Here is a 20,534-nt window from a genome sequence, read left to right as displayed (position 1 = left end):
TTATCTGCGTGAACCAATCTTCCACCAGGTTTTAAGTGCCTCTCAATCTGGACGAAGACGTTTGTATAAATTTGAAATTTATTGAATTTGTTTCTCTTGGCCGTGTTGTGCCCTGAGATTACTTTTACTGTAGATTGGATCAGCAGATCGACAAAACTTCAACAGGCAAATGTCATTAGCGACACGCAGATGAAGAACGGACCTCGAGCCGCCCTCTGGTCCAGAGCCTCGCTGAGTCGAATCGGTTGAGTTTGGCCCGCTGTGGGAACGAGCAGAGGGGAAATCTGTTTAAGTAGGAAGAGGGCCCGCGCATTCTGCCAACTCAAACGGAAGAAGCGGCCTCAAAATCGCTCGGTTCCCAGGCTACTTTATCACTCAGTACTTGGGGAAAAAAAGAAAAGAACAGAGTCGACCGCAGATCCCCGTCGACTATCGATCCACCGCGCTGCGCCTGCCTTCGCTTCCTGCTTATCTGCAAATAGCGACACGTTAACAAATCCAAGAAAACAAAGATTCAGGTTTCTTTTTCAGTCACACACACACACACACCTGCACACACACACACACACACACACCTGCACACACACACACACACACACACAAAATGCGAGTTCATAAAACGACAAACCTAATTGGGGGGGAATTGCAGAAGCCGCTTGTTTGTTTTGAAACCGTAACCGGAGGCAGCTGTGAGATAGAGCCTTCCTGCATGAAGCCGCAGCTGCTTCGCCAACCAAAACACTGCCGACCGCACCGCCGTGACCTCTGACCCTGCTGGTGTCCCGCTTTACGGGAGACGCTCTTCCTTACTGGCGATTCTCTCTGCGTGTAAAATGACCAACTCTTTTTTTTTTCTTTCTTTCCAGGAGCGCTTCGGTGACAATTATAGAGGGAAAAATAGTGGAGGAAAAGCGTTTAAGATTTACATTCCACTCACTAATGCTGCAGGGGGGGTTTGGAACATTTTTGTGAGTAAACTTCTTGGTCTGACTGGAGCCAGACTCAAAGAGGCCAGACGGTTTTATTGCACTGTGGGATTACGAGCTGGCTGAAATGAAAGTGTATCTTCACGGCTACCGGGCTGCTGATCCTCAGGGCCGCTGACAGGCCTCTGGAGGCAGCAGCCTGGGGAGATTGCTCTGCTGGGTTTTTTTTGTGTGTTTTTTTTTACGCCAGAACAAACACGGACATCGGCCGAAGGAATGATGCCCCGTGACATTTGTTCTAACATCACGGCGGGAGACGCCCGGATATTTGACTAATCAGGAAGGAAAGGAGCTCCGGGTGGGCAGAGCGATGTAGAGTTCAAGGCAGCAGAAACTTCTTTTAATCCCAGTAAAATCACGGGCAAGAGCAGATCAACCGCAAAGAAAAAAATGAATGATAATCCAAAACTGACTGATTTTTAGGCAAAGTGATGAAGTGGCTCATACAGTAAGTGTGAGAAACAATACTTCAGAAGAACATCAGAATTTCTGCTTTTGTCCAGGATTAAATGTTTCTTTTTAATCAGCCAAGAAAGCTGAGATGGGAACATGGCAGTGAACAATGAGGACAGTAAAGGGGCTTCAAACGGAGCCTTGATGCTCTCCGTAGACCTGGAAACAGTGAAAAGCTCCTATACTTATTGCAACTGAAACCACTTAGCTATAAATATAAGCCGTTGTATCATCTGCCTACATTCATCTTAAATAAAAACTGAACTTTAACTACAAATCTGCGACTAATTAAAGTCTTTTGGCGAACTCATCAGCTCCTCAGCGAAGCCTTAGGTCTCTGCTTTTAATCTCATAATAATCACTTCTCAGAAATGATTACTGAGGACTAATAATTACTGTTTACCTGAACAGCAAGCGGCAACACGTGACTGAACAGCAGGAGCTTCGGCCCGGATCATTAGTGCCAGTAAGCCGTGTACCTGGAAGCTTAATCTGACAGGATGGAGAAAACGATAAGAGAATCCTGCACCCCTGATACCAAACCAAGAACACGGCGAGACCTAATCACTTTCATTCAGCGATCATGGAGTGAAGTGGAGTTTAACCAACATTCATTTTCTTCCCTCACGCTGGCGGATATGAAAATATTCTTCTCTGTTTCCTTTGAAGCCCTCTGTGCGGGGGCTTGGGGGGGTGACAGCCTCCGACTCCTGACCATCGCAGCGTGAGCGCCAAGCTGGGTCGGGCCGAGAAGGCCAGTGTTGGGTCTCAGTAATTAAGACTTCACGCTGTTCAACTTTAGAAGCTCCTAAATGGGCCTGTCCCCCCCTCCCCCCAGCCTTCCTGTTCAAAGTAATTTATTTGATGTGAACCGAGTTGAGCCCCACTTCATTCTCCACTCTGGCAACACAAGCGGGTTATGAGGTGGAACAATGGAGTTCCTCTCCTCCTTTTGTCTGTTCATGGGTTTGTCCTCTGAGCCTCTGTGGCTGATGGCGGCTGTGTTTAATTAAGTCAAAAGCGTCTCAATTTTAAACAGGGAGGCAGATGATTAGAAAGTCAAGCAGTCGGAAAGAGAAGACTTAAAAGAAATGAGAAAGTAGGACGGTGTGATTTTTTTTTTTTTAAATGAGTGTCACTATGTTACACTTAGCGATATAGCAGCTAACTTTAATGCTGACGTACTTATACAGTTGCCATCAAGTTTATTCAAACTGGATGATGGTGTGAGAAGCTTAAAAATTCCTGGAGAGCTTCTGACGTACAGCTTAGAGATTTGCGGACGCTTCCTTCAACGTCACGTTTATGCTCTGCGTAAAAATTTCATTCAAATTTGACGTTTATGGAAGGGTCTTATAAAATAGCCACAAAGATGAACAATTAAAATTGTTCATGTTTCAATCATCATTTGGACTCAAATGCACCAAATGAATTCATGCGATGGCACCTTTGGCGGTCACTGTCACCAGAGAACAATGTCTTCATCTGCAGGAGGCAACAGAGTCGACTTGTGAATATGAGAAGTTACTGTAGAAAGTTTAGCCTCCCTAATGCCAGTGAAAGACTTTTGTAGTGTCTGTTGTAGAAACGTGGAGATTTTAAATTGTGTTTCATCATTTTAATCTAAAATCTATGTAAATATTTTCCTCTCTCATGTACCGTTACCATGGCGTCTGTTAAGAGTATTCCTTTTCTCAGAGGAGTGTATTCGAAGCGATATGTCAGAGGTTTATAATTCACAACTTGTAGTTTTATAGTTTATCTAAAACAGGGACAATGTGCAAAAAACATTAATAAAAGACGCTTTGCACCAGATTTATTTGAAGCTAGTTTCCGTCTGTAGTGCCTGAGCAGCAGAGTTAATAATAAAGTCTAAAAACAATATTTGAACCGTTACTGATTTCTCTGTATTAGTCACTCTTAAATGTGTGTCCGAAGTAAATCTCTCCGATCTAACCTCTAATTTCAGCTGATTGGATGAGAAGTGAAATGAATTCAAGAAACTAGAGAAGTCCACCGGATGGTCATCTAACGACTGACAAAAACTACAAATGTTTGACTCCCTCTGCAAAAAATCATTTTTTAAATGAGGGATTTATAGATTTCAGCAGCAGGAGATCCATGAAAGTCCAAACTGAAACCAAAATAAGATTTCTCTGTCCACATTTTCCCTCAGCTAATACAAACTATACGTCTAATGGATTTGTCTGTAGCTGCATTTCATTACAAATGTTTGCAAAACCTTTGTTGGTATTCATGAAACTCCGGGGGAGAAGGTGTAAATCTCACGCCAGGCCGTACCCAGCAGGTCTCCAAGGTGAGCAGCTTCTGGCACGTCGGATGAAGGGAGTCATGGGAAGTCGGCGAGTCAGATCTGTAACTTCGGGACAAAGAAAAAAAAAAAAATTCGCAATTGCCATTTCCATTTAACAAGAAACACAATTCAAATCATAAACTAATAAGTGTGTTCAAGCAATTAGTCATTTAAAAAAACATGACGCCATGATCTTCCAACTACTTCCTGTCATCTTCTTCTTCGTGGTATGCGCCAGTAGTAACATCCGGTTGCAGAGATAAACCAATTTTTATAAGGGCAAAAAAAAACAAAACCCTTTTTTTATCGATAAAGAAAAGTTTGTTTGGAGAATTTATATTTAAAATGTCACGTGATCACTAGAAACGCAGCTGCGGTCAGTGAAATTTATAAGTTGGTGCCATTTTTTTTTAGATATACTGCTCAAAAAAATGAAGGGAACACTTTAAGTGTGAAACACCTGTTTAAGTGTTCCCTTTATTTTTTGGAGCAGTGGTATATTACCAGCAGCTTCCGTTATGTTTTTCTTTTGCTTGAATAATGTTCACCAAACCCAGAAGAACACGGCGTGGCTTAACTTCCTTCGCGCCACAAATCTTTCAACATTTTCCACAACAGAATCACGCCGGTCGATCTGCGGTTCTGGTCACGAGCGTCTTCTTGTTGCCTTTTCCTACGGGTCCCTCGCAGACAAATTTCCCAGGGAACGCAGCATTGTTTTTTTTATTCTCTTTTTTTTTTTTTTGGCCGGGATTAAAATTCACTGAAGATTATATCTGCTCCAGCTCTGCAGAACAATGCAGAAGGATGTGGGGGTCCGAGTCGTCACCTCTCGCCCACCCATCCCGATCAGAGCAGGTCGCGCGCCGCCAGCCCAATTAGCAGCTGATCCATTGGAGGGAGGGGGGTGCAGGGGGGGGAGGTCCGGGCCTACCTGGTTCCACTTTTCACTTTAATAAAGATGAATGCTACAGCTGATGGTCGGACATGGATATTTTCCTTTGGTTTGTAAAAAAAAAAAAAAAAAGAAAGAAAGAATGAATGAAAAAATCATCCTTTTTAAATGTTATATTATATGGGAACTTGCTGCTCTCAGGACTTTTGTCTGTGGAAAACCTTTTGAGTCAGCAGAGAGAAATGCACCCTACATTTTTTTTTTCTTCTCCTTCTTTTCCGTGGCTGCAGAGTGGGCCGGGAAGCAGCCCACAGGATCCGCTGAGTGAATGGCCTCCGGTTGAGTCTGGAGCAACAATGTGGCTCATCCATGAAAACCTTCATTGTCTTTGCTGTGGGGTCTCACAGGAGACCCTGCCTGCCTGCCACACAAAGGTTGTTTTTTTTTTGTCACAGCACTGCGATCTCTTGTCCGTTTCTGCTGCAGACGCGTCAGATGTGTGGCGTGAAGGTGATGCAGCACCGCTGCTAATTCTGGCTTCACCACAAGGTTCTTCAGAGGGTTGGGTTTTTTTTTTTTTTTTGCCCTCTTAGCTTTAGCAGAAAGTAAACAAACAGCTTCCATTGTGTCTGCCATGCTGGTTACACACACTGACTCCACTGTTTAACATTACAATGCAAACCTCTTTGTGCGACCACACACTTGAAGAAAAACTTCAATAGAGACCTGAAGTTTTTTGGGGGGGTTTTTTCCCTCCATCTTTTGTTGCCGAGGTAAGAACTACTGTAGGTGCTGGAACAAAACCTGATGCTCAAGTTAGTTAGAGTGTTTTATGGATGACTTTAAGGTTCAGCAAGTGTAGGGTTCATTTTAAAGCTGTTGCTCAGAGGTGAGTTTTGATTAAAACAAAACAAAAAAAAAACAAAAACCTGTACAACTGTAATAAAAACCAAGCAGAAGTCATATATGTTGTATGGTAAACATCTGGGTCAGAGACATCACCTCCTCAGCCAGCCAATACAGATTTGAACTACTTTGTTTTCCAGAGATAAAACATAATACTGCACATCAAGAAGTAAACCCAACCCAACAAAGAACTGAATGTTTGATGTTATATCTTGATTTTTTTTTTCTTGCATGGAGGCTCTTAAAACATAAACTCCAGCTACATTGTCTCTGTTTTTCTTATTACACATTGTCTTTCCAATCCAGCTTCCATTATCACAGTAAGAGACACTACTATTTTTTTAAAGGTTTTGTTGGCTCTAGTGGCCTTTATTTGAAAGTAGTTTGACAGGAAACAGGGTAATCAGAGAGGGGGAAGACATGCGGCAAATGTCGCCAGGCCGGGAATCGAACCCACGATCACCGCTACAAGGGCTGAGGCCTTAACGTGGGTCATGCTTTGCCCCTGCGCCACCCCAGTAAGAGACAGCACTCTTACAACGTCTGTTTGTGGATTACCCTGCTGTCCATCAGTGTGTTCTGGCCTCCTGTCCAGGCAGCAGTCTTTCCCATGACAACATCGGCCATTAAATAACTTTTTATTCGTCGAATTTTCAGAGAAAATGAATTCTGGGTTTTCTTAGCTGTAAGCCGTGGGTGTGCAGGTCCGGTCCTGTGTGTCGTGCCAGTCTTAGACGTGTCTCTGCTGCTGATCCAAATGGTCCAACTATCTCCTCAGCACGTCAAAGTTGTGCTGATGAACCAGGAAGCAAACTGAAACATACAAGACACCAACTGACTTTGTACACCTGTGTTGTCAGCCATGATCATCAATATGAGCAGAAATGAAGTCTTGAAATAAATCACTGCATGTAACGAGGCTGAATAATGAGTCACAGAGGGTTTTCTCACCTCTGTTTGATTGGGGACCAAAATTGCAACAGTTGTTGCATTTTTAGCTGGTGGGGTTCTCTATAGTCCACTTCCCTGCTTTTAGAGCCGTCTTCCATTTGCTTGGCATTCACACGCTCATTCAAACCGCACCAGAGTTCACTTCAATCGAACCAAGACGTTTCTGAATTCAATCACTAAAATCCATCTGCGGGATTTTGCTGTTGTTTTATTTCATTGGGTTATGCGTTGAAACAGATCCACTGAAGCCTCTACATAAATGAGACGCTCGTCCACATGAACAGACTTCAAACCTGTGACTGGGACTCCCTTCCCACAGGCCGCTGCCGTCCCTCAGCCTCCAACGCGTCGCATGGAGACAAAGACCAGCGGGGGCCGTGGGGGCCATGTGACAACAGGTTTGTTTTAGCTGCTCCGCGCTCTCCCGCCCTCTGCGACATTTGCATTACTTCCGAACCCGTGAGCTCAAACAACTTGTCGCTGCAGCTCAGTCAGCAACCGCCTTTGATGTGAACTCCCCTCTGATGCTCCGGGTCCTGTTTGGTGGCTTCAGATTTTGGAGAGGTGGACGTTTCTCCCTCTTCCTCCCTCTCAGTATGTGGTGTGAAGCGACATATGTGATCAACGCTGCTGAGTGAAAGACTAGGTGGGGGAAAAAAAGCCGTGGAGATCTTAGGGTGGGGTCTTTAAAGGCCGCTGAAAGGACCTGCTGCTGTTTTACGAGGCAACAAAACCAAACACATTTGCTGACTGATTCATTACCTGTGAAAGAAAAAGAAGAAATGTCCTCCCCCACCCCTGTCCCTTCCACTCCTTTGCAGCCATCTGCTCAAGACTTAAGAAAGAGAAGGGACAACAAGCCGTAACCCAAGCCCACCAACACGGCCTTATTTACCCACCCTGCCTGCACAAACACGCAGATGCTAACCGTGATGGATTAGGCCGGGGTTATCCCAGTTGCGGTGATAACAGAGCGAGTGTACCGGGGGCAGAGCCGCACGCTCAAGCCAGAAAAGAGGGCAGATTTCTCCCCCTAGCATGCCACAAGCGATTATGTATCTGGTTTCTTCTCCTGCCTCCTAATCTGGACCGGAGGGAACGATTGTCACCTTTCCTGAGCGACCCTTTCTGACACTGTGGGCGCCGCGCCTCCAAAGCCAGGTTAACTCTGGGGGATTAGTGCCGTGCACTTAGAGCAGGAGGGCCTGGATTAGGGATGCCATTGAGAATTCCTATGTGAGTGTTCTCAGGGCGCAATTTCAGTGTGAGAAGTTCACAGTTTTGTTTCGAAAACCACAGATCTCCGAGGAGTGACAGGTGACGAAGGGGTGTTGGAGGGGGCGGAGGGTGGATGTGGGTGGCCGCCGTGAGTTGGGTGAGCCGGTGATGAAGAGGGTGCTGATGTGGATGGGATGGAGAGCCGGCGTTCGACGGGTCACTTAGCCTCTACGCAGGGTGTGAACCGTGGAAGAGGCTGGAGGTGACAGAGACCGATGCTCTCCGGATTCGGTGACTTCTACTTCAAACAAAGAGAAAGGCGCCAACTTTCTGTTTTTAATCACCAGTCTGTCACCTTTTGTTCTGATCCACCAGCGGTTAGCAGTCCAGGGACAGTCCTGGTGTTTTTTGTTTTTGTTGTTGGGAGGTAGCATCAAAACAAGTTGATTTACTCTTTTGGACTGTTGACAAAAATCACACCTCAAATCAATGCCAGTTGCTTTCTGGTCGATTGAGATCAACGCCAGCATTTCCTCTGATGGACGTGCGGCCAGGATCAGGTGTTTTCTACAGGATCCGCAAAATCACACAGCTGACTAAAAGCCATGATGGTCAATCATTCAAGTTCATTTGTATAGCAGCACATTTCAGCAACAAGGCTGTTCGAAGTGCTTTACATTGTGAAAACATGAAAACATCATGAACAAGTTTTGGATCTCTAATCTTGCTTTTCTTGTGTGTTTTGAGACTAAAAATCACTAAAACGTGTGAATCATGGCAACATGGAAATATTGGTTTATTTGATGAGAGGAAAGCAGGAGGTAATAACTATTGGACAAGAAACAGAAAAACTAATGTGGGAGGAAAGATTATGGACGTTTAAAATAATGATCAGATTATTGTGTGAACGACTGAATAAACTCCAGGATGGAGGACTGTTTATGGAGAAACGAGTAACTGGACTCAACTAGCTCAGCCAGACCAGCAGCATAAACAAAAAGCATGTCAGACACAAGACTGAACTCTGGGAGCTGCACTTTGTGATATGAAAGGAACGTTTGACTTTATGCACATTAACTGTTCGGCTCACTCAGCCATAAAACAGAGATTTAACTTTGCTAATCATTAGTGTGTCACACACAACTGAAATCAATAGTCACCAGACCGGATTAATGTTTCAGCGAAGCTTTAATCTACTAAAACTCAGCATGTTTCTTCCTGTAGTGACCTGAAAAAATTGCCTTCAGCGCTAATGAAGAGCGTGGGCTGCTATTGTGATTTAAGGTCCATTCTGAAAAGGTTGTTTTTTTTATTTTCATTTCATTTATTGATTAAATAATCATGAAAATACTTTAAATACGGAGACCAAAAGCACCTAAAAATAAAGTCATGAGGGCATCAGAGGGAAGTAGGTCTGTAGGTTTACTGTTGATCAGATTGGCTCTGACTGCTCAGCCAATGAAGTGAAAATAGAAGAGGACTGAAAACGGAGCCTTGCAGAACTCCACGAGAAGGAGGAGCATTAAAAGAGGCAAAATGATTAATGGTGACAGTTTGTTGGGATGCAGACATTAAACAGCAATAAAAATTTCCTCCTTTGTTTGATTCCAGCATCTCACCCATCAGAGACTACCTAAAAATGATGTGGTAGTCTTTTTTTAGTCTTCCTAAAATGACTAAAAATTCATCTTAATCTAAAAAAACAGTCTGTTTAGCGATATGTCAGCATTCACAGAGGTATTAGTCTTTTTTTTAACACGTTGGCATCGGACCGACAAGTAAAACTGACCCGATGTTAACAACAGATACGGAGACAGAGCACATCTCCCCAGTTTTAAAGTCCTTCCACTGGCTTCCTGTAGCTCAGAGAATAGACTTTAAAATACTGTTAGTTTATAAATTACTGAACAGTTTAGCACAAAAAATACATTTAAGATCTGCTGCTGCTGTCCAGAACCTCTCAGGTCTTCTGGTTCTGGTTCTGCTCTGCATCCCCAGAACCAGATATTAAGCCTTCAAATCGAGGCTGGAGACTCACCTGCCTTTGATTAATAGCTGGAACGTTGATCAATGTGTTTGGCGATGATTAATCTTAATGATGGAATTTGACAGAGTATGTTTATTGCCTGTTTCAGAATTGGTCACAAAGCGCTTTGAAAGGCCTTGTTGGTGAAATGTGCCGCACCACTAAACGTGACGTGTGTTAACTGCGATCTCTATGGAAGCAGGGGTTTTGACCTGGAACACACAGGTGTGTGTTGTCAGGGTGTGAAGTAGAAAAGAGGCCAAGAAGGAGTTCAGTGATGCAGCCCATCAACCTGGGATGGGATGCAAGGCCATTTTCAAACCCATGATGACTGAAGGTCACCGTTTTACAGTGAAGGAGAGCGAATTATGCCGGGGGGAAAAAAAAAAACGTAGGACAGCTGCCAATCTTCCCAGGAGTCGACATCCCAGCAAACACACTCCAAGGTCAAACGGCAATGATGAGAAAAACTGGAAAACACAAACACTCCAGCTCAGATGAGTCAGGCCTCAAATAGTTTGTAACGTAAATAATCATTACTGTAGCACATTAAAAAAAGTACTTAACATGCGTAGAGTAATAGGTGAATGAGTGATTAAAAAATGAGTTCCTTAAAAGAGGACCGGAAAGCACATCTACAGACGAGCAATTCAAATTTATTGCTTCATTTTGAGCGACTGCATAACAAAGGAAAAAGATTCACCTCATAAACCTCAAAGTCAAACACTCACCTGCAGGACTGTGGCACCTAAATCTAAACTCTACACTCTTGAGCTCCGAGCCGAGCCACTCCTTGGACACTGAAAAAAGAGCAAATTATAAAAGAGATTCAAAACGCGCTCTCTGAAAGCAGGACTCCAGGAGACGTGGAGGTGAAAACGATGACGTTTTTATTGCAAACGAAAGAACAGAAGAGAAAATCTGCCACCCGCTCGTCTCTTGATTCCTGTGAGACCTCAATCATTCGCAGAACGCCGTACAAAACAGTTGATCAGCGACTCTCCATACAAAATGCAGTGAAAACCGGGTCTCTTGGCAGGAGCCCGCTGAAAGCTCGTAAGATAACTAATAGTCTGTGAAAATTACCGACCTCATACAAAAAAAATAAGATTTTTCTTCAATAATAATAAAAATAATAATAATAATAAAAAAGCCAGCATATTTACAGGAAAATAATATTTTCTATGAACCTGGCTCGCCAAAATTCCCAGTGAAACATTGCTTTATTACAATTTTCCCAGTAACCAACTTGTTACATGTGTCCTTTTTAAACTCTGTAAGGCATGATAACAAACCTTTTGTCAACTCTGCTGCCTTGGCAACAGCAAATCTTAAATATGAAAGTTGGCATACGTATTAAAAAAAAAGGCACATCTGCCGTCTTTTGAATAATAATAATAATCTTTACATTAATGCTTTCAGTATCTGTCAGCTTTTAAAGTTTCTGTGCATTGCTCAGCCCACTTAAGGCACCAGCTATTCAGTAAGGGAGTCCAGAACAAACCCAGAACGACAGAGAACAACTAATCCCACGCCAATACTAGACCTAATATGTACATGTAATATAAACATTAGTGATGGAACTGGCAGCAAGTAGCTGCACATGCAACCAGTTGGTGAGCAAGAAACCGAAAAACACACAAAAAGGGAAAACAAACAAAAAAAATTAAAAAGAAAAATCATCCATTAAATCAGTGTTGCTTTAAAACCCAAACCGAGGCAGAAGGGCATAAAAGCTGATTAAAAAGCTGAAGGTTTTGAGGTGAGGACGGCTCCTTCCATGTGGGGCCGCAGTGGCAGATGTGTGGCGACGGCGCGAGTGAGAGCCTTGATTAAAGCAGTTTATTCTGAGACATCTAAACCCTTCGACCCGGAGCCGTTCCACGAGAAAACCAGGGGTGGAGACGTGCGCCGGAAATCTTTCAAATCCCCCAACACCCCCCGACAAAAACGAAGGCCTCAACCTGAATCCGTTACGATGTACTGTACGCCTTCTGGTTTTAGCTTCGTTTGGTCAAATTAAAAGTGTCTCAATCAAACAAATTTTTATATCCGACTAAGATAAGATCAATAATAATAATCCAGCCATCCATCCATTTTCTGTACAAGTAATTTTATTTATATAATCAGAAATTGGAATTGCCTATTAAACTTAAGAGCTGCTTTTGGCTTCAAGAACGTTTGGCAGCAACCAGCGGTAAGTCTTTCACGTCGCCTCTAGAGTCATTTTGGTCCACTCTTCTTTGCAGGTTTGTTTTTAACTTGGCCGCCCCATATGGCGTTAGAGCACAAATGGGCTACTTAACCCTCCACCTGCGGTCTCATGTCTTACCGCCATGCCCAGGAGGAGCACGCCACGGTCGTACAGCGGGGTGAGTTGGGGAGGGTTGTCCGGTCAGATAGTCAGTTCCCGAAACCACACATGAATAAAACCCAGGGTCAGCGCTACCCCGCTAAGCCGCGCAAAGGGTAAAAAACTTGCAGGGTTTTGATGGACCTTGTCTCGTACGACCGCGGGAGAGTTAAGTTAATATCACAACATCTCAATTGAATTAAAGACCAGAATGTGATCAGGGCATGAAGTTCCAAAAAAACTTCACTTGATTTGTTGCTTTGTGCCATTTAGAGGTGGACTTGCTTTTGTGGTTTTTGTATTAATTTTGCTAATTATTTTTCTTCTGCATAAAGTTCCATTGATTATTAGGGTCGCTAACTGTCGCTAACATTTGCCTTGAGCTGTTGTGCTCGGTTCATGGTTCAATCAAACTCAGTAAGACGGTCAGGTCCTGAAGCAGCAAGGGCTGTACCTGAACGTCCCACTACAAACATCTGAGGGCTGCTTGTTGTTTTATGAAGCTTTTTATTCGTTTAACAACAGAAGTAACAGGATCCACATCCTCCATGAAGCTCCACTTTTATTTAGCCAGCTCACAGAATATCCTTCTAAAAGTCTTTGGTTTTATCATTTTGTCACCTTCCTAAAATAACGGCCCAAGTCAAATCACTGCCTGGTTTTGTCAAAAAATTATTTAGGCAAGCCCAAAAAAACACTTATGTCAAAAAATGACACAGACCTTTATTTTAGGAAGGTGACTGTATTATTCTAATGTGAGAGAGGGTTTAGGGTTCTTTTCAGCTCTCGTGAAAGTCATTTTTACTCCGTTTGATTGTTATGATGAAATCATGAACGCTCACATTAAGTGAGTTTACTGAGGCCTGGATAACTTTAAAAGTTATTCGGGAAGGTTCACCATTGTTCCATGTCACCTCCATATGTGATAGCATAGTTAGCTGGAGTCCCAAAGCCTTAGACATGACTGTCACTTTTTCAAGGCTGATAGATCTCAGTGAAATTGTTTCTCATTCAATCTTAGACCAGTTCATGGTGTCAAACAGGTTCTATTAAAGTGATTTCATGACTCTGCAGCTCTGGCAGGTAATTTGTGACTTAAAGGGTGAAAGTTCATTGTCAGAAAGAACCAGATTGTTTTGGATAGCTGTGTTTTGCTCTTGTCTGATACCAACACTTGTTTGGCAAAAGAAAGACTTTCCTTTCTGCTTGGTTGCGGTGAGACTTGGCAAAGGCCACTGATCTCTGTATCAATCCTGAGGAAACAAAGCTAAAGCTTTGAGTGGAACAGTGTCGGGACGAACCAAGCAGGAAAGGATGAGATCGCTGATGATGTCAGCTCTTTTGTTTCAACTTAGTTTCACAAGAAATGCTGCTTGTGGGGAAAGAAACATGTATCTCTTCCACAGGGAGCCATTACACATACATCCCTGACCTCCACGCTTCAAATTTCTCTCTCTTTTTTTTTTTAACTCGCAGATTAAGTTTCTTGTTTCCATGGCCGCTCCACATCCTCGAGAGGAGCCAAACCCCAACATTACGGCATGCTCTGCAGTGACGTCAGCTGCTCACATCTCAATAATCCTGTTTTCAAACAAAACTAAGAACTCCCAGGGATCCGTTTGCCGCTTCTGCCTCTCTTTTTGCTGCGAGTTGGAGATCCTGAGCCGCGACGAGCAGCAGCAGCAGAACTGCTGGTGGTTTACGCAGCCCACATAATGTCAGATGATGACAGCCGTATCACTCGCATCTGGTATTTATAACAGATTCCTTTGATCTGCAGTTGTAAAAAAGAAACCCCAAAAAACAAAACTTTAATGGCCAGTTGGTCTGAGAGACAGAAATCAGAAAATATTCAGGAGGGAAAACGGAAAAGAGGTATCAGGCCTCAGCAGGGAAACAGGGGCGGTTCTGAAACTTACTGAGAAGTTTAATAACAGAGCTGCGCTTTTTTTTATGACTGCATGATCTTATGTCAATAACCATATCAGTAGATTTGGTTTCAGTTACTATCAAACCTCAGTTTTACACAACTTGAGATTGGTGGCGTTTCTATAACAGCCACCGCTGTGTAACAGTTTGGATTTGGATTTAGTGTTGTGGATTCAGATCTGATGTCTTATTACCAGATCCCCACATATGATCAAACATCATTTCATCAGTTTGCACAGAAAGATTTGCTGGTTCCCAGAATGAGATCATTTTCTGCTTGAATAACCCTGTGATCAGCCGACTTTCAAAAGAAAAACTGTGTTTTTCCGATGGGTGAGCTTAGATGTGCTGACAACACTCTTTGGTGTGGACGTTCTTAGTGAGTAAGGCAGAGCTGGGAAGCTATTTTCAGCATCAACTAGGTGTTTGAAAGTGAAGACAGCGGCAGAACGGAGTTATAGGAACCAGGGAATCATTTTAAAGTGACAGGAAGACGGCTGAAGAGAACACACCACAGGCGCTCTGATTGGTTCTTTGGAGTTTTTAATGTTATCGAAAATGTTGAATTTGGAAATGTTTTCTGGAAGTCTCGGACAAAATGTAAGGATTTAAATTCTTTTGAATAGGATCCCAGACTGATCCTATTAGTACTAAAGGCACTAAGATGCCAAAGAGAAATCTACGACTATTTTATTTTTATTTTCAAATTTTTTTAGTAAACTGTCTTTAAAGGGATGCACAGGTACAACAATTTGGGCCTACATTCAATATTAATATTGTTATGGCTGGTAACTGATGCTAGTGCCGATTTATGGTGCATCCCTAGTGTAATATTATTGTAGCTCTCTCACATGTTACATCACTACTGATCCCAAACATAAATAACTAATGGCTGAGGAACAAGGAAGTATTTTGAAAACTATTATGTGAACTAAATCTTCTTAGTTCTCAATCTGCACTGGCTTGTGGAAGTTTTCGAAAACAGCATGTGGGAATCACAATCTGCAGTTTAAACCATGTCGGTGTTCATCTGATAGGAGAGTCTGTTGTAAATATTGGGGCGGCTGAAAATACTGAGAGCAAATGATCGAAACCAGACAATAGTCTGAATGAGTTCACTGACACTTTCAGTGAATAAAGCACTTCCAAAGTATGGCTACTGAAGAAAACAAAATAGACAATAATTAACAGATTTGACTTTCCCTAAGTCAAATCTTTTAGAACCAGGTCAAAACTCTTCTGTCTCCTGTACTTAGTCAAAATAACAAGAGCTTCTGGCAGATATGTGCTTGTGATTTCTAAGGTAGAAAAACAACAACAAAAAAACAAAGCCGAAGCTGATAAGTGTTCAGGCAGAGCGAAGATTGAAACAAAATTGATTATTCTGCGTAAAGTCAGGCACAGTCGACGCTTGCTATCATCACTTTTTCATCAGCTTATCCGTTTGAGTTTTTCGAAGAAGCGACAACGAGAGGAAGCTGGAGGACCAGGAGGAGCTGGAGGACCAGGAGGAGCTGGAGGACCAGGAGGAGCTGGAGGACCAGGAGGAGCTGCCAGTGACGTCTCCACAGACTGAGAGGGTTTGACCGTCTGACACACTTAAAGTCAGATTCTGGTGGCAGAACTTATTTTTAATAAACTGCTTCAAAGAGCAACCTGAGATTTTCACACTTCTTTTGAACTAAAGAAATAAAAAAAGCACTACCAGAAAAAAATAAAAAATGCTGTTGCTATGACAATTGTGGGTGTTAAAGTTTTGGGAGCAGCTGACACAATAAAGGTGTTTTCCACAGTGTCTGATCTCTTAAGTGTGTAGGTGACATGGTGAACGGCTTATGACTGAGTTATGATACCAAACATTGTTCATGTTAGTCAGGGTGTGTGCTAGGCATGGGCTGGTACCGCGATCAGGGCGGAACAGGGTTCTAAAAATAACTTTAAAATGACAAAAAAAAAATCTGTTTAAAGCCTTTTCAAAACGATGCCAGAGAAAGAAAGAGAGCACAGCACTGGTAGGGCTTAGCAACAAGTGCAGGAGGGGCAGCCTAGTGCACTTGTTGCTAAGCCCTACCAGTCAGCTGGCTGAAAAAAAAACTCCAACGCTTTTCCCTCATTTAAAGGAAACTGAGTGCCACCTCTTGTATTAAAGCTGCAGAATGTCACTTTCATAAAAAAAAAAATGTTTTTTTTACATTTGTTCAAACTGCTACTGTGTCCTAACACAGATAATCTATGAAAACATCAAGCTCCTCCACAACCTCCTTGTGGTCCTACAGCCATCTGCAGAAACACACCGCTCCCACTCAGCCAATCGGAGCCAGGAGGAGGGTCTTAGCGCAGTGAATCAAGCCTTTGTATACGCTGCTCACATTCTCCCCCTTGCTCTTCTGCAGATGGCAGTAGGACGACTGGGAGGGGCCAACATTTTTTAAAGATTATCTGTCTCATGTTATACTGTCACGACATAGCAACACTTTGAATAAATATGTAAAAAAATAAATAAATAAACAAATAATTTTTTACAGAAAACGGAGGTTAAATTTTTACCACTAAATTACAAAAATGTTTGCTTTTTGTTTTTAAATGAAAGCAATCATATAATTTACTTTTCTGAATAAATAGCATTTTGTTAGTATTTTTTTTTTCTTCCAGTTAGGAAACCCTGAGACTCTCATACCGGCCCATGCCTACACCGCTACATACTGAGATCCATTGCTTTGCTTCACCCTTTGTACGACGCGCCAGCAAGTCTCCCTTTTCATCTTGTAAACTTCCCTTTCACTTAATGATACCTTTGTTTTTTAGAAAGCATGCAATATAATTTGCTTTAAATACTGGTTTCAGCCATAATAAACTCTTCACTTGTGTGTGAAAATGCACAACGAACTCTCATGAGATAGTTTTTCTAGACGCGGCAGAAGTTGTGAGGCTTCAGGAGAGCAAAGCCCGTTCGGTCTGCGGAATAAATACTTGGCCAACGAGGGCGTGGAACAGCCGACCGTGTACGAAACAGGTGCAAACACAAACCAGAGGGCAACAAAACCTCGTTCACATTGATTTGACACGTCACCGTAGGCCAAAGCAGAAACAGGTCATATCTTTTGAGGCGTTCCAGCTTCGTTGCAGCTCATCGCTACAAACTCGGAAGTACAATCCCCAGAAAACATCCGTAAGGTTAAGTGGTTACAATCAAGGCGGAGCAAAACCATTCAAGAAGCTCAATATGAAAAGCTTATAAATTTAATTTCTGCTTCTTAAATAAATCGATGCATCCTTTGAAGTCTGTCACTTGTTGACTTAATCCCATTTGGATGTTCGCCGTTTTGTCCCTAGTTGTCCTCACACATACCACTCTCTGCGTGAAATCACAGATCCGTCCATGTGCGACACGTAGTCGCTGTCTGTACCGTTTTCGTAGCAGTCCTCCGGAAGGTAGGGGGAGCCATTGTTAACAATGGGGCTGTGCACGGGAGGCCCGCAGGGGTGCATGTTTTGGTTGTTGTAGTGATCTGGGTAATAGTTCCCCTCCTTCGTGACCCTGGGGCCATCCCCCCTGTCGTTCCAGTCGTCCCTGTCCTTCCGCTCCGGAGTGTAGTCGGGGTAAATGATGTCCCCGCCCAGTTTGGGTTTCAGCTCCTGGCTGCCCTTGCTCGTCTTGTCCCCGTAAACCTCCTGCAGCTCGTGCGGCTGTAGGACGTCTATCTGAGACTCCTTCTGCATGTCGGAGGGTCCCAGGTACTGCTTGGTGTAGTAGTCCCCTCTGAAGGTCCTGCGCTGGCGCATAAAACAAGCGCCCCCGAGGATGAGCAGGAGGACCAGGAAGAGAACGCCGCCCACTGCCCCGCCGATTATGGTGCCCAGGCTGCTGTCGTGGACCGAGGCCAGGGTGGGGGAGGTGAACAGGGCTCGGCGGCGGTCCATGTCTGTTCCGGTTCCGGACGCGTAGCGGATGGGGGAGGCGGTGGTACTGGGGGCCGCAGTGGTGGGGGGGGGATCTGCAGGTGAAACAGAAAGAAAAGACAGCGAATGGAGTGAGAGGAGAGTCATAAAAACTGGAGCAGAGGAAGGCTGCGCTTTGTCTCTTGTAGCAACTGACAAAGCAAATATGGTTGCTATATGAATTTATAACACAGTGGAGAGTCGGAGCTTCCTCTGAAGATCAAGAATTTAAGGCAGCGCTGTACAGCAAATGTACACACACACACAACCTTTATGTTTACCAGATTTTGTCACGTTACACTGACACGCTACAGGGACGTAGTGTGTCAACTCATAGTAATGTGAAGTTGTGAAGTGGCATAAAAATGATCAACTGAACAGTATTATGTCCATCCACACTGACAGACTGACAGGGTGTAGAGATCTACAGCTCATGTGGGAGACTGATGACTGGACAACTGATACTCAATTCACCCTATAAATCTGGCTATGACGGAAAAGTGAAATGAAAGCCTTTAGAAGTCCTGTTTATAGCTTTTTAGAAGCCATGTAGGAGACACAGTCAATGTGAAAGAAGATATTCTGGTCAGACTTAAGCAAACATTTTGACCCACTTGCAAAATGTTATTTGTGGAGGAAAACTAACACTGAACCTCAGCCTGAATTAGAGCAGAGCGATATGGCTGAGAAACGTGTCAATGTAAGCATTCTCTATATCAATGATTACTGCTTTGGTTTTTGTTCTAAGTATTCAAAATACTGCCAAACTGGTGATGTGACCTTTCCTCTTTTATTCACAATTTTCTCTTAAGCGGTTGTCCTCATTTTCTCCTTTCGCTCCAGCCCAATCTTTTTTATTTTTAAGCAGCAATGAGGCACGGTGGTCAAACCTGAAACCGCTCCAACATACTCAGGCACACTGTGTGTATTCTGTGAATCACAGATGGTTGAGCTTTCATAGTCGAGTGTACCCACTGCATACATTTCTTGTGACAAATTCCTTCATTTCCCACAATCCAAATGGATGCTAGCAAGTTTGATGAGCTGGTCAGACGCCTATCCATGTTTCTTCTCCAGCAGGGCAGCAGAGCGTGGCAGTCATCATACGTGTCCTTGCGACTGGTTGTGCTGACTGTGGTATCAACTTGGTGTCGCCTACGAAATAGCTCAATGTGAGTGCTGTTTCCTGCTGAGCAGCTTCCTGTGCCTATAGGTGCGTCACCGAGTACGTGGGCGTAAACATTTACTTTGTGTGGACGTGTCGGGTGGACGTCCGCAGTGAGTAAATGCGGACCTCAGAGGAGTGAAGTATACCAGGGTATTTTGGGGGCAACATGAAAATGCTACTGCTCATGTTATTCAGCAGGTTGTTGCTAGGTAACCAAAGAGTGAGTGAGTGAGTTGATGCAGCCAAGTAGCTAGCTTCGCTGGCCGTGAGAGGTCGAGCGGCTAAAAACTGTCCTCTGCTTACATCCCCCAGAATGTAGGAGTTCAGTGCAATTATTAACATTCTTTGTGACCCATTTTCTATTGATATTGATCACGTGCTAATCACGATAGATATTGATACTGTTTTATTGCCCAGCCCTTGCCTGAATATACAGATTTAAGGTTGGTTGGCTCAGACTGGTTCAGCTTCCAGAAAGACAAAAAGACAAGGGAGTTCTTTAGATCAAAGCATGTTCATGTGTTACAAGGACCCAGTCAAAGTACAGAGCTAAAGCCAATTGATAATCTGTGACAAATCAGTGTACATACATGCTCTTGATCCAATCCTACCGATCTTAGGCTAACTGCAAAGAAGAACAGGTAACATCCTAAAATCTCTAGCAGAGTTAATCTAGTAGAAACTTTCTACTAAGAGACTTCCAACTGCAACATAAGGTAGTTCTAAGTATGCGATGAGGTCCTGAAAACAAACTTATACCATCAAGATATTATTTGTTTCTTTAAAAAAAGCTGATCCCATGTTATCATGTTCCTTACGAATACAGTATCAACACAACACACTGAATGTTGTCATAATAATGCAATAAAAATGTGAAGGAGCAGAATGAATAGTTTTGGGAGATGCTGTAAGTGTTCAATGTCAGACTGTGTCGGGATGAGAGACAGACAGAGATGGTCTACCTGCTTCCTTTCCTAAAACCAGCCGTAGGAAAGATATGTGAGAAGACAAAACCTGGGGAGATCGATGCAACGTTCCTGAATCTGGTTTTGTCCTTCAGCTCTTCTGAACACAATCAGTGCTGCCTGGAGCTCAAGGTCACGCTAAGTGTCTCTATGCTGACCTGGAGCCTGCAGGTCTAACGCTACTTGATGGGTTGACAGGCAGATCATAAGCCTGAGTGCATTTAAAACACAGTCTGGGCCCTTGTGGAGCCATAATTATTGCCACAATTGGTTGAGTAAGAATCTAATTACCTGAAATTGCACACAGGGATCAGAGGGAAAGCAAAGGTAGACCCAGAATAAGGTTGGTGAACTGAAACGCTTTCAGTTCACTTTGCTTTTTCAATTAGCATAATTTCATGTAGGGACTAGGAATCCATGTAGCTGACTGT

General features: G+C 43.3%; 1 protein-coding gene and 1 long non-coding RNA gene across 3 annotated transcripts in view; one reads left to right on the top strand and one right to left on the bottom strand.

Moving 5' to 3' along the window:
- The first annotated feature begins 3,681 nt into the window (after positions 1-3,681).
- On the top strand, positions 3,682-18,825 carry LOC114161927 (uncharacterized). The gene is made up of 3 exons (XR_003599105.1): positions 3,682-3,747; positions 5,469-5,473; positions 18,814-18,825. It is a non-coding gene; the product is annotated as an uncharacterized LOC114161927 (long non-coding RNA).
- The window catches only part of nectin3a (nectin cell adhesion molecule 3a), a 52,289-nt gene continuing 42,377 nt past the window's right edge, over positions 10,623-20,534 (bottom strand). For both annotated transcript variants that reach the window (XM_028045595.1, XM_028045596.1), the window contains exon 6: positions 10,623-18,026. In XM_028045595.1, coding sequence (XP_027901396.1) covers positions 17,371-18,026 — 656 coding nt within the window. In that variant the 3' untranslated portion in view covers positions 10,623-17,370. The remainder of the gene's footprint in view (positions 18,027-20,534) is intronic.

This window comes from Xiphophorus couchianus, chromosome 18, assembly GCF_001444195.1.
Source record: "Xiphophorus couchianus chromosome 18, X_couchianus-1.0, whole genome shotgun sequence".
NCBI classification, from domain to species: Eukaryota; Metazoa; Chordata; class Actinopteri; order Cyprinodontiformes; family Poeciliidae; genus Xiphophorus; species Xiphophorus couchianus.
Note: the sequence above shows the minus strand (reverse complement) of the source record. Positions and strands in the feature narration are given on the sequence as shown.